The sequence below is a fragment of the Cnephaeus nilssonii genome, assembly GCF_951640355.1.
Source record: "Cnephaeus nilssonii genome assembly, chromosome: 5".
NCBI classification, from domain to species: Eukaryota; Metazoa; Chordata; class Mammalia; order Chiroptera; family Vespertilionidae; genus Cnephaeus; species Cnephaeus nilssonii.
In genome coordinates this window covers 51,758,307-51,770,072 of record NC_137076.1, presented here as the reverse complement: position 1 = coordinate 51,770,072, position 11,766 = coordinate 51,758,307, and the positions used below count along the sequence as shown (strand labels likewise).

At 49.0% G+C, this 11,766-nt stretch overlaps 1 protein-coding gene across 3 annotated transcripts in view; it reads left to right on the top strand.

The window, feature by feature from the left end:
- The first annotated feature begins 200 nt into the window (after positions 1 to 200).
- FHDC1 (FH2 domain containing 1) overlaps positions 201 to 11,766 on the top strand; it is a 38,327-nt gene continuing 26,761 nt past the window's right edge. Inside the window, exons 1-2 of one of the 3 annotated variants that reach the window (XM_079771362.1) lie at positions 201 to 332; positions 6,387 to 7,015. In XM_079771362.1, the coding sequence (XP_079627488.1) occupies positions 6,524 to 7,015 (492 nt within the window). In that variant the 5' untranslated portion in view covers positions 201 to 332; positions 6,387 to 6,523. Of the gene's footprint in view, positions 333 to 1,698; positions 1,737 to 5,641; positions 5,695 to 6,386; positions 7,016 to 11,766 lie in introns of those variants that run through there. The other 2 variants (XM_079771363.1, XM_079771364.1) reach the window with 2 other exon arrangements.

Here is an 11,766-nt window from a genome sequence, read left to right as displayed (position 1 = left end):
ACAGCCTCCGGGGGCGGGGCGCAGCGCGCCAGGTGGAGGCCTCCAGGCCCCCGGGGCCCCGCGCAGGTGAAGGTGAGCGCGGCCGCGCGGACGGCGGCGTGGGCAGAGTGGGAGGGGGAAGGGGCCGAGCAGGAAGGGGCGTGCTAGCCTCGCGGCGGGCGCTGGGAGCAGCCGCGGCCGCAGCATTGTTACCTGCGGCAGCGGCAGCGGCAGCGGCAGAGGCTGCGCCCCGCCCCGCGTCGTCCTGCCTCCTCGCGGCCCGGGGCTGCCGGGCTGCCCGGACCCGAGAAGAGGCGGCGGCGCTAGGAGCTAGGAGGGCGAGCCGGTCGCGGGTGAGTGTGAGCCGTCCGGCTTCGGGGGCCACCGGGACCGGCGACTCCCGGCTCGGAAGGGTCGGGGGCGATCAGCCAGGACCCCGGGCTGGGGTGCTGGGTCTTGGCTGCCTTCGAGCCTCCCTAGGAAGGCTGGGACATCTGAGCGCCCTCCACACCCACCCGGGTGACTTGGGCGGCTGCACTCCCCTGGCCGCTGAGGACGGGGATCGGTCCCCGGAGGCGAAGGCGCGCGGGTCTGGACCCCTGTCCGGAGAACGAGCTCGGTCGCGGGCCACCACCGTGTTGGGCCGGGTCGGCTGATTTAACTCTTAAACTGCTAAGACTCCTGGATACACCGCGCCCCCCCTAGATACCCGCCCGGCCGCCCAAGAGCGCGCAGCTGGGGGCGCCGCGCCGGGTTCCTGACCAGCGGGGACACTGCACTCGCCCCTCCGGACAGTGGGTGCGGGGCGGACGAGGACCGAGGAGAGGGGGCTCTGGCTCGTGCACACTTGCTCTGGCCGCGCGAAGTTCAGGCCGGAAGGTGCGCCCAGCACTTGTGGAAGTTCGGGGAGGAAGCTGGTGGGCTGGCGGCTCACCTCCAGCGGCTGCGGCGCCCCCGCCGGGGACCGCGGGCTCCGGGTTTAATCCTCCGACCAAACGCCAGGAGTCTCCCTCCGCGGCTTTCTGGCCGGCTCTCCCCGCCGCCTCTGGCTGAGCCGCAGTGCGGCGCTCAGGCTTTCTCCCCGGCGCCCGGGACCCCGGCCGCGGCCGTGGGGAGGTGTCGCCGCGGAGGTGCGAGGAGAGCCGAGGCCGCCGGCCGGGAGCCCTCCGCTTTGGATTCCAGCAGACACCTTCCCTCGTTAGCCCCCTCCCCCGCTGCTGGGAGCTTTGTACAGCGGAGGGGGCGGGCCGGCTCTGAAGCCCGGGACCTCGGGGTGAGAGAGGGCGGGGTCTGGCGACCCCCGTTCCCACCTCGACCCGCCCGCGGTAGGGACGCCGGGAGGGGCGAAGGGGTGCGTGGCTGCTCCAGTTGGTTCTGCCCGAGATAAGGCCTGCGCTCCCGGAGGCAGAGGATCCGGCCCTCCCCGCGCGCCGGCACGGTAGTCCCGGCTGGCCCCGCACAGCGGGCGGCGGCCCCCCGCAGCGCGCGCCCTCGCCCGTCGCCGGGACCCGCAGAGCCGCGCGGCGCGTGGAGGCGGCCGCCTGCGCCTCGCCCCGCTGCCCCGCCGCCCCGCCCTCCAGCCGCCGCGGTCCCGATAAGGACACCGCCGAGGGCTCGCGTGCTGCTCGCGGGGACCTCCCACTCCCGACGCGGAACGGGGCTCCCTGGGGCTTACGGCGGACGCGGTGGTGTGGCCGTCCGGGCCGGGGGCTGGGGGCCCGCGGAGCCTTTTGTGCGGCCCAGCCCGGGCGTTTTTGGTGAGTGGCGGGGGCGGGGTTGGGGGGCGGAAGGACGTGGTAGTCCGCTCGCCAATGCAAAGACTTAGGGAACTACTCTGTATCCAGACTTCTGGAAGGAAAACGTGCCCCCGGTGTCCCCCGCGTGGCGTTTCTTCCAGGACCGAGTCAGTTTCAAACAGCTGTGTGCGCAGAAACTGCTCCGGTCGTCTGGGGCTCCCCCTGCCCGCTCCCCCAGTTGTCTGTCCGGAATGAGTAGCCCGCGCTTCTTTCCTTCTCTCCATCCTTTGGCGCACGTTTGCTTTTTTTTTTTTTTTTTGCTTTTTTCCCTTGGTTGGGGGCATTGAGAGAAACTGGAAATGCAGATTCAAAAACAGGCGTTCTTGCCCCGCTCCCGGGGCGCTGCGCTCCCAGGCATCTGTGAAATGTTTCTGTCGTGCTGCAGATTAAACACGCTGGCTGGAAACTGCCTTCCTTGCCAGCTCCGGTTCGACTGCGTGGCTGACATTCTGTGCTCAGTAAAGGTATCATTGGAAGATAGGCGTGGGGGAGGAGCCTTTTCCCGAGGAGTTCGTGGGGAGCAGAAATTCCATGTTTTAGAATTGCCTGTGCTCTCCCCGGCCTTCCTTTTCCCCCAGATAACATAGGGCTGTGAGTTCCTGTGCCTCTTCTGGCCAAGCCTGGCATGCCGTGCCCCCGTTTGTCATCAGAAGGGTATGGGCCAGCCCTTCCTGTGACACCTGTCAGGAATCCAGCGGGAAGGCTTTCTGGTGTGGGCTTTCCTTTTGATGATTGTTGACCTGGGGGGCGAGTGACCAACGGAGCAACAAGCCCCCCCTAACCCCTCTCTCAGGAAAGCTCCGAGCTCTGAACGGACTTTCAGGAGCCTGTTTTCCCACGAAATGTGCCGAAGCATACCTACTACCCTCTCTTCTTCCCTCTCACCCACTCCCTTTAGGGAATAGAGCTTTGGCACCAAGGGCAAAGGAACGCGGCTGTTGGGGCAGGAGCGTTCAGAAAGGGGGCAGAGGGCTTCTTTGGAGACCCCGTGAACATTCTCGATCTAAGACTTTTGGCTTGCTGATCAGCTGAAGGCCAAGACCATGGTGACCGTGTCCCCTTATTAAAAATTCACATGGTCAAAAAGATACAGCCTCCCCAGGAGCGCCTATCACGCAGACACACCTGTGCTGGGTCATGCCTGGCACTCGGGGGACTTAAAGAGCCGGGCCACGACAGCTCTCCGTTTTACTCAGAGAGGGGCGTCTTCAGCCTGAGCAGCCACCCTCGCTGCTGCCGGGGTCCCCAGCCTGGAGGTGAGATGTTAAATACAAGCCCCGTCTGTCTGCCCAGGGGAGATGGATGGATACTTGACATTTTCCAGACAGAGCCGAGGCCATTTATTTCTGTTGCCCCTACTGGCCATTAACAGCCGTGATAAACAGCCAGCGTCTTTAGGTCACCTGTGTTCTCCCGGCGGACGTAGAGAGTATATGTTTGCATCTTTACTGTAGGTAGTACCCTAGTAAATTAAATGTTCTTTGTGTGTCCTCCTGGTCTCATGTCCCCTGAGACTGTGGAAAGGGTTAGAATGTCTGTCTGCACTCTCTTTTCCCTGCCTCTGTCTGACATGTGAAATCCGGGCCAGGGAGGAAGCCCTATTGATGCCAGTTGTAAAAGCCTTAGCCTCTTGGCTAATCATTGCTGGACAGCGTATTCATTAGAAGCCGTTGGGGGGCCTAAGATTCTTCTATGTTACCTTGGGGAAAAATTAGCCAGACAACATACCAGGAACAATGTGGTAAGTTTTCTTTTGTTCTTTTAGCTTTTTCAGATGGCGTTCTTTCTCAAGATGGGGCGGTGGTTAGAATCATGCCAATGCATCGCTAACTTATTTATTACTTTGACAAGCTTTTAACTGGTGCTTCCCCTGTGTAACTTGTAATACTCGAAAAGACATGCATTCGTTGGAGCTTTGGTATTGGAAGATAGTACTGTTGCATAACTGCTGGGTAGATCGTCTTTCTCACTCTTTATTAGAATCTTTACATTTGCTATGTGAGGTTTAATGGCACATCTGTGCATATATTTACTCAGCACTGTATGAGTTATTGCTTTCTAGGATAGAGACTTTTTTAGCTTATCATCATTCTTAGCAGGGATAATCTATCAACAAGTCAGCATATGTGGGATTGAAGGGTTAGCCATTCTTCTATACATAATTAGTGAATTGGAGGATTAGAACTCTTCTATACATGAGATATTTCATGTACAGAAGTATTTTAAAATATGTAAGGATAAACTGCCAAGATTACCTGTGCAGTCTTGAAAAAAGAAGAGTTCAAATATAACTATAAACTGTAATTGACAATGAGTCATTTGCTTTAGGGGTGCCAACTACGAAAACAGCCTGGTTATGCCCCTAATGATAATTATGAAAACTCCTTTTAAAAGCCAGTTGCATCTCAAGTGAGCTGCAAGTTGGCTTGGATAAATATTTTCAGTTTTACTTTCTAAAATATTATCCAGTGGTGATGACTACACAACACTGTGAATGAACTTAATGTAAAAATGGTAAAAATGGTTAAAAGGAATCGTCCAGTTAATAGTTGTAAATGCTATTTTCTGGCCATATGTAATTTTCAGAAACTAAATATTCAAACATTTCAGGAAAACATCCATTCTTGGTAGAGATAATTTAATATACAATTACTGAGTATTAAAAAAAAAGACAAATCTCAGAAACCTAGTAACTAAGAAAGCAGAGAATGGAAATATTAAAGGTTTCTAGCAGCCTGAGCATTTTATGTATAAACTCAATACATATTTTAAAGCAAATGTAATGCCTGGGGAAGTAAAGAGAAATCATATGTACGTATGACACCAGTTGTTAATAATAGTTAATTATATACAGGCATCTTGGTAAGGACTGTACATGTATTAGTTCATGTATTCTTATACAAGCCAGTGAAACGGTATATCCTTATATTATAGAAGAGGATGTTGAAACGTAGGATAAATAACCTGCCTCACCCTAGTTTGCACATCTAAGGATCTGAGGAAAAGCAGCATATTTCTGGAATCTCCACTCTTATTTCCAAGGCAAACTTGCTTTTAAAACAAATTTTTTTAAAGATTTTAAAATTGAATGGTGCTAAGCTAGAGAGAGGGGAAGAAAGAGAGGAAGGGAGAGGGAGAGGGAAAGAGAAACATTGATGTGAGAGGGAGCTCACAACACAGGCATGTGCTCTGACCAAGAATCAAACTGACCACCTTTCAGTGCATGGGACGATGCCCAACCAACTGAGCCACACAGGCCAGGCGGCAATCCTGCCTCTTGTATGTGGTTCTGAGTAAAAAATTTAACAATATTTGAATTAGTGCAATCAGACAATTTACTCCTGTGTAACCCAGCACTGTTTGACCAATGTGTAAGAGTGTGAGCTTTGACAGTGATGCTATACAAGGACAATTACACTCAGAAGTCCAGTCCAAAAAGCCCCTCCATTTGGCCCTTTATGACCTGGAGGAAACAGTCCCCCTTTCATACACTCACTCTGAAGCCTGGGACCTCGGAGGTGAGGGCGTGGGGTCTGACAACCCCTGTTCCCACCTCGACCTGCCCGTCAGGTGCTCACTCTGTGTCCTGCACGGGCTCCCTTCTTCCACGTTCCCACTTACCTCTCTTATATCTGAAGAAATGTAGTTGTTTTGACCCCTGTTTTCACATCAGGGCCATAACCCAACCCCAAAACAAACATGTGAAGATCGGTAAAAATACAAGCCACTAAAATAAGTCAGTGACTGTGGATAAGGCATCAACGTGTGGCAGGTGTGACACGGCAGCATTTCCTTGTGTGTTTGTGTCTTTGCTAATAGTGTCACGGAAGAAGCAGAGAGACGGGGGAGAAGTTCTGGTGGCTTCCAGAGAGCGGCTTAACTGGAATCCAAAGTGATAGCATCGGAAGCGATAGGAGAGGTCATGTAATGTATCCCAACCTCCTAATTTTACAGATGAGAAACTAAAGTCTAGTGAGGTGAAGTGACTTGTCTAAAACCGTCAGCAGGAAAGCTTGATTTAGAGCTGGGACTTTGAATGTGCGTGTCTAGTGTTTGCTGTATTTTCTGGGAAGCCATGTCACCAAGTGACATGGATGGAGCAGGAACGTGGTGGCTCTGACTCCAGGGGTATGAGTTCGGCCATTATTTTATCATCTGCAAATCCCTACCTATTATGTGCAAGGCAGGGGACATATCCACACCGGAGAAAGGCAGGTCACCAATGCCTAACACTTCTGTCATGTGCGTAATTTCCCTAGGGGTTGAGTATTCATTGTCCCAGACACTAAGCCAGGTCACAAACAAGTAGTTTATTCATAAAGTGAGCAATGCTTGCTGAACCTATAGTGGGTCCTCAGCAAATGTGTTTTACTGATGAACAGAAGTTTTCAAAGTTGGATTTATTGCTGCTGTTTTGGCAACATTTCCAGGTCGTAAAATTTGGCTCACATTTTAGAAAAGCATTAGTCCCTTTTATTGCTCTCTGGGATGTATTGCCCCTCATTATTTTCATATCCAGTGTCTCTAGGAGGCTGGCACAAGCCTCTGACGGGAATAGCTTGGATTGGAATGTTTTCCTGTGCTGACTTTAAGCTTGTTTTATCTTTGTAGGTTTGGAAAATGACACACAACACAGGTGCCTTTTTCCTTGGTGGCAGACCAGCGCGTGGAAAAGTATGACACAAGTTTGAGGTTTGTGTCTGCTTCCCCAAGGTCAAGAAATTATCTCCTTGGAAGGCAACAATACTATGCATGTTATGAATTGTGTCTCCTTGGCCAGTGATAAAGAAAATGGGACTATCGCCACAGCAGCTGGATTCATGATTGAGGAAACACCGCCCCCGCCGCCGCCTCCTCCTCCACCCCCTCCACCTCCACCATGTCCATATTCAGAGGAAGGGTTTGCTCCCTCTCTTCCCCCTCCCCCACCACATGCACTCCCCGGGGGGCCTCCGGTCCCTCCTCCCCCTCCAGAACTTCCCCCAGCATCTCACTTGAATGGCTACAGCCACCTCGGTAAGAAAAAGCGGATGAGAAGCTTTTTTTGGAAAACCATTCCGGAGGAGCAAGTACGAGGCAAAACCAACATCTGGACCTTGGCAGCCAGGCAGCAGCATCACTACCAAATAGATACGAAGACCATCGAGGAGCTCTTCGGGCAGCAGGAAGATGCCACCAAGCCTTCCCTTTCCAGGAGAGGAGGATCTTTAAATTCGTCCTTCAAGGAAGCAAGAGATGAGGTAAGAAGGGGGCGTTGTTTTGAGTTTGGGGGTGTACCTACGTTTGAAAACTTACTAGAATCACTAAGGAATAACATAAGGCCCAGCCGACGTGGCTCAGTGATTGAGCATCAATCTATGGACCAGGAGGTCATAGTTCGATTCCTGGTCAGGGCAGTGTGGGGTGAGCAGGAGGCAGCCAATCAGTGATTCTCTCTCATCGCTGATGTTTCTATCTCCTTCTCTCTTCCTCTCTGAAATGAACAAAAACATATTATTTTTTAAAAAGGGAAGAACGTAAGGCAAGGGAATGTTGTGCTCTGGGAAGGACAGAAGGCCTTGCATGCTGAACTTGAGCTGAGTAGTAACAAAGTGGAAGGAGCGTGCATGCCGGACCCTCCCAGGCATCTCGGTGGATTATGACCTCATGCAGAGAACATGCTCTGTGGGGCCATCGTCCTTGGCTTCTCAGCGCTGCCCTGTCTCTGCACATCTGCGGTTTCCCCTGCTGGAGCACTTCAGCTGGAGCCCAGGATTACTCGACTCCAGTGAAACAAACACAAAAACCTAAGTTCCTGAGCTCAGGCATCTGAGATCAGCTGGGGCTTTCTGAGACGACATGCCTTTTGTTAAATAGCATCATTAAGTAATGCACATCCTGCGGGTTTTATCCTTGGTGTTTCCTCCGGTTTTCCTCGCGCAGTGTTTAGCGAAGGCCTTCGCTCCTCCGATCTCTGAATTGAGTTATGGCCATTGTGGAAGAGATTTCCAGAGAGCCAACGCGTCAAGCTGTTTTCAGATAGACTTTCTAGGAGGCATATTTCCAGTTAACACTCGGTGTATTACTTTGAGAAGAAAATAAAGCTAGCAAGTTATAAGAAGTTCACTGGAAGTGTGGCCTTCGGGGTACAGGCCACTATATATTATAGAAACTGAGTCCAAAATCGTGTTTGTTCGTACTCTCTGTAGAAACACGAGTAAAAAATGTAAAAGCCTGTACTTGCAAGAGGAAATAATTAGGAAACCAGGGATTAAAAGGAAAGAATGCTGCCCACCAAAAAAAAAAAAAAAAAAGTAACAGAAATGCATCATTTTTTAATTTGCTGTAAGGGAGCTGAGAAAATAGGTCAGAGATGGAGGTGTGAGATAAAGAGTAGGCAGGGCTCTGGAATGAAGTAGCAGCTCCCTGCATTATTGAATTCTCGAGCCGACAATATTGACCTCTTTTCTCTCTGGCTCAGGAACATGTTAACTTCTGTCCACGAACTCCCTTGGGGGCCCTTGAGGCTGGTGGCATGGTGCCCTGTTGAAATAGCCAAGAGTCTATTTATAATGTGGAGAATGCTGGGATTTGAGTTTACTGTAAACCGTGACATACATTTGAGAGGCAGTCTTCAGGAAAATCCTGAGTGTGAAGCACAGGTTTCCCCTGCCCTTTGCTTTATGCAAAGTCCTTTCACTCCGTAGCAGACCCTTTCAATCCTGGAAGAAGCAGGAAGTCATTCCTAAGTACCCCGGCCTTGCTGCCAGTGGAGGCTTCTGAATGTACAGCAGGTCATTTCTCACCACTGTTTCTGAGCTCCACTTACTGAATTTCAAGAATTTTAGAGGAAAGAGTGGGTGGGCGCACGTGGAAAAAAGGTGATGTCTCCGAAAAGCACCTGTGGAAACAGAAGGAGGTCTGGCCCAACATGTTTCTGGGGAGGCGGCTGGCCCTTGTAAATTGGGGACATTTATTTTGCCAAACGCTATGAGGTACTTGCTGCTTTATGTTTGTGAATCGAAGAGAGGCAGGGAGTGTGGTGTCTTTTCCCAACTGGCAGAAGCAGAACTGTCCATTTCTAGGCCAGGTCTAGAATTCAGTGGGGGAAAGTCTTTCTCCTCACCCCCTTCACCCCTGTATTTGAGGTACATCTTTACTTTTTTCCCCTTTAACTTACAAAACAAACAAACCTGAAAGTGAATAATTATTTAGCTAGTTAGTTATATTTATTTATATTTTATTGAATTTATTGGTTAATAAAATGATATAGGTTTCAGGTGTACAATTCTATAATACTCCATCTGTACATTGTATTGTGTGTTCGTTACCCCAAGTCAAGTCTCCTTCCATCACCATTTATCCTCCCTTTACCTTCTCCTACCTCCCCCTCCCCCTTTCCCTCTGGTAATCACCATACTGTTGTCTGTGAATAATCACCTTTTTAATTGTGGTAAAATATGCATTGGCCATCTTAACCATTTGCAGGTGTACAGTGCAGTGGCACTGGGACATCCACACTGTTGTGTAACCACCCTCCCCATCCATCCACAGAAATCTCATCTTGCAAACTGAAACTCCCAGTCCCTGGCAACCACCCTTCTACTTTCTCTATGAATTTGACTGCTGTGGGTGCTTTATATAAGTGTGATTGTACAGTACTTGTCTTTTGGTGACTGGATCATTTCACTTTGCATAATGTCCTCGAAGTTCCTCCATGTGGTAGCATGTCAGCATTGTAAGGCTGGATAATATTCCATTGTAGGCATACACCACATTTGTTTACCCAGTTATCCGTCCAGGGACACTTGGGTTGTTTCCACCTTTTGGTTATTGTGAATAATGCTGTTATGAACATGGGTTTGCAAATAGCTTTACTTTTAACACTTACAGGTCCTAATCTGAGAGACAGCATTCTAGAAAGAAAAGTTAAATCACCATAACTGTGTAAGCAAACAGCCTAACTCTTCAGTTCTTCAGTACTCAGGTAGGGTGAGTAGTTTAGTAGATGGATGGATAAGTGCATATTGCATAATATGGTCACAGAACAGGGTTATCCAGAATTATTTTCAATTTTCCATGCTGTCTCCAACATGGCTAGGTGTATCATATGTACCTTTTTTTTTTCCCCCAGTAAAGAACACAGGACGTGTGATTTTCTTCCCTCATTAGATTTTTTTCTAAAGCGGCTACAACTCAGCAGAGTGGTAGTCTAACAAGGACCAGTAATGAGTTCACTCTGTAGTAGGTGAAGCCCAGGGTCGACAGTAGTAGTCCTCACTGCTTGTCTGTGTGGACTGGAGAACACCCTCCACGGCATGTTGGGCAGATGGACCCATCCGAGCCTGGAAACATGGCATCCCAGCCGTTACCACACAGCCCATAACTCTGGAGGCTCAAACGTGCCGAGGATCAGGTTACCAGTATGTCCCCTGGAAGTATAATCACCTCCTACAGCAATGGCCTGCCATTATGTGGTTGGCTCATACTTTCAAGGGCTTATAAAGCCTTACAAATAAGTTCCATTATACTCCAAAGGAAGAAGTTGCTGGAAGATAGGGAAGACCTGGGGCTAGGAATCACTGAATTAAGGAAGAATAACACTTAACAAGTAAAGTGGAACATTTAATAGGGGAAGAGGTTATGACATATTACTACTATCCTTGTATCTTAGTTACCTAAAAAATTAACTTGAAGAGGCTACAGATATTACAATAATAATTAAGCTATAATAAAGTAATTAGAAATAACAGATTTACTAGTATATAACTGGTGATAATAATAAAAAGATTCAGCTCACATTCTACCCCCACCCCCGCCATCTCGCTGATCTCACCCCTGAGAAGTTCCCCATTCAGCTGAACCTCAGTCTCCTCAGAGCCCCACACTGATTGTTGGGTCTGTACTTGTCTCTCACTAGAATCTGAAACACTCTTGAGGAAAGGAACAGTCTTACCCATTTAGTAGTCTTCAAAGAAACTAAAGGTAACTGAACCAAGGGAGCAAAGGGACCATCTTATGAGGTGTCAGTCAACATGATAGATCAAAACTGGGAGTCACAAAGAAACCACATAAGATGAATAAAGTCTGAGGATCTCATGTAAAACATGGTGACTACAGTTGAGAACACTGTATTGTAAAACTGAAATTTGCTAAATGTTCTCACCAAACAAAGAGGAAAAGATAAATATGTGAGGTGATGGATGTGTTCATTAGCTAGGTTGGGGAATCCTACTAAAATCTAGAGTTGGGAAAAGAGGAGTGGCAAGAGAGAAAATAAGATGAAAGATTGGTGTTTCAAATTCATGATAAGTCATGTTTTATTCTCCCACACTGTAATTCAGGTTTCAGTCATTCTTTCTCAACTTTTGTTACAATCCCAGTATATTGTAGAATTCTGGTACATGCTCAGTCCAGAACTATATTGAAAGGGGACTAAAAGCAACGCTTCAACTGGGTTTTCATTTCCCTCCCCTGCAAAGTTGGGGGAGGAACATTTCCCACTTGACAGCCAACCAAAAATGAAAAAACCATTAAAACCCAAAGCTAAGTACGTATCGCAGCATTCAGGAAGATTTTTTAAAATTTTGCTTTTCAGAATTTGACATAGGATTGAAATAACCAAAAATGATTTAAAATTTTCTTCTTCTGCCTGAAGACATTATACTAAGTGAAATAAGCCAGTCACAAAGGGACAAATAGGATATGATTCCATTTACATGGGGTACCCAGAGTGGTCAAACTCCTAGGGACAGAAAGTGGAAGGGTGGTTGCTAGGAGATGGGGAGGGAATATGGGGAGTTAGGGTTTAATGGGTCGAGTTTCAGTTCTGCAAGTTGAAGAGTTCTATGGATGGATGAATGGTGATGATGGTTGTACCACAGTGTGAATGTACTGCATGCCACTGAACTGTACACTTGAAAGTGGTTAAGATGGTAAATAATGTTATGTGTATTTCACTACCCCTAGGAAGCAAACGTTTCCTCTTCCCTTTGAGAATATGGGAGGCAGA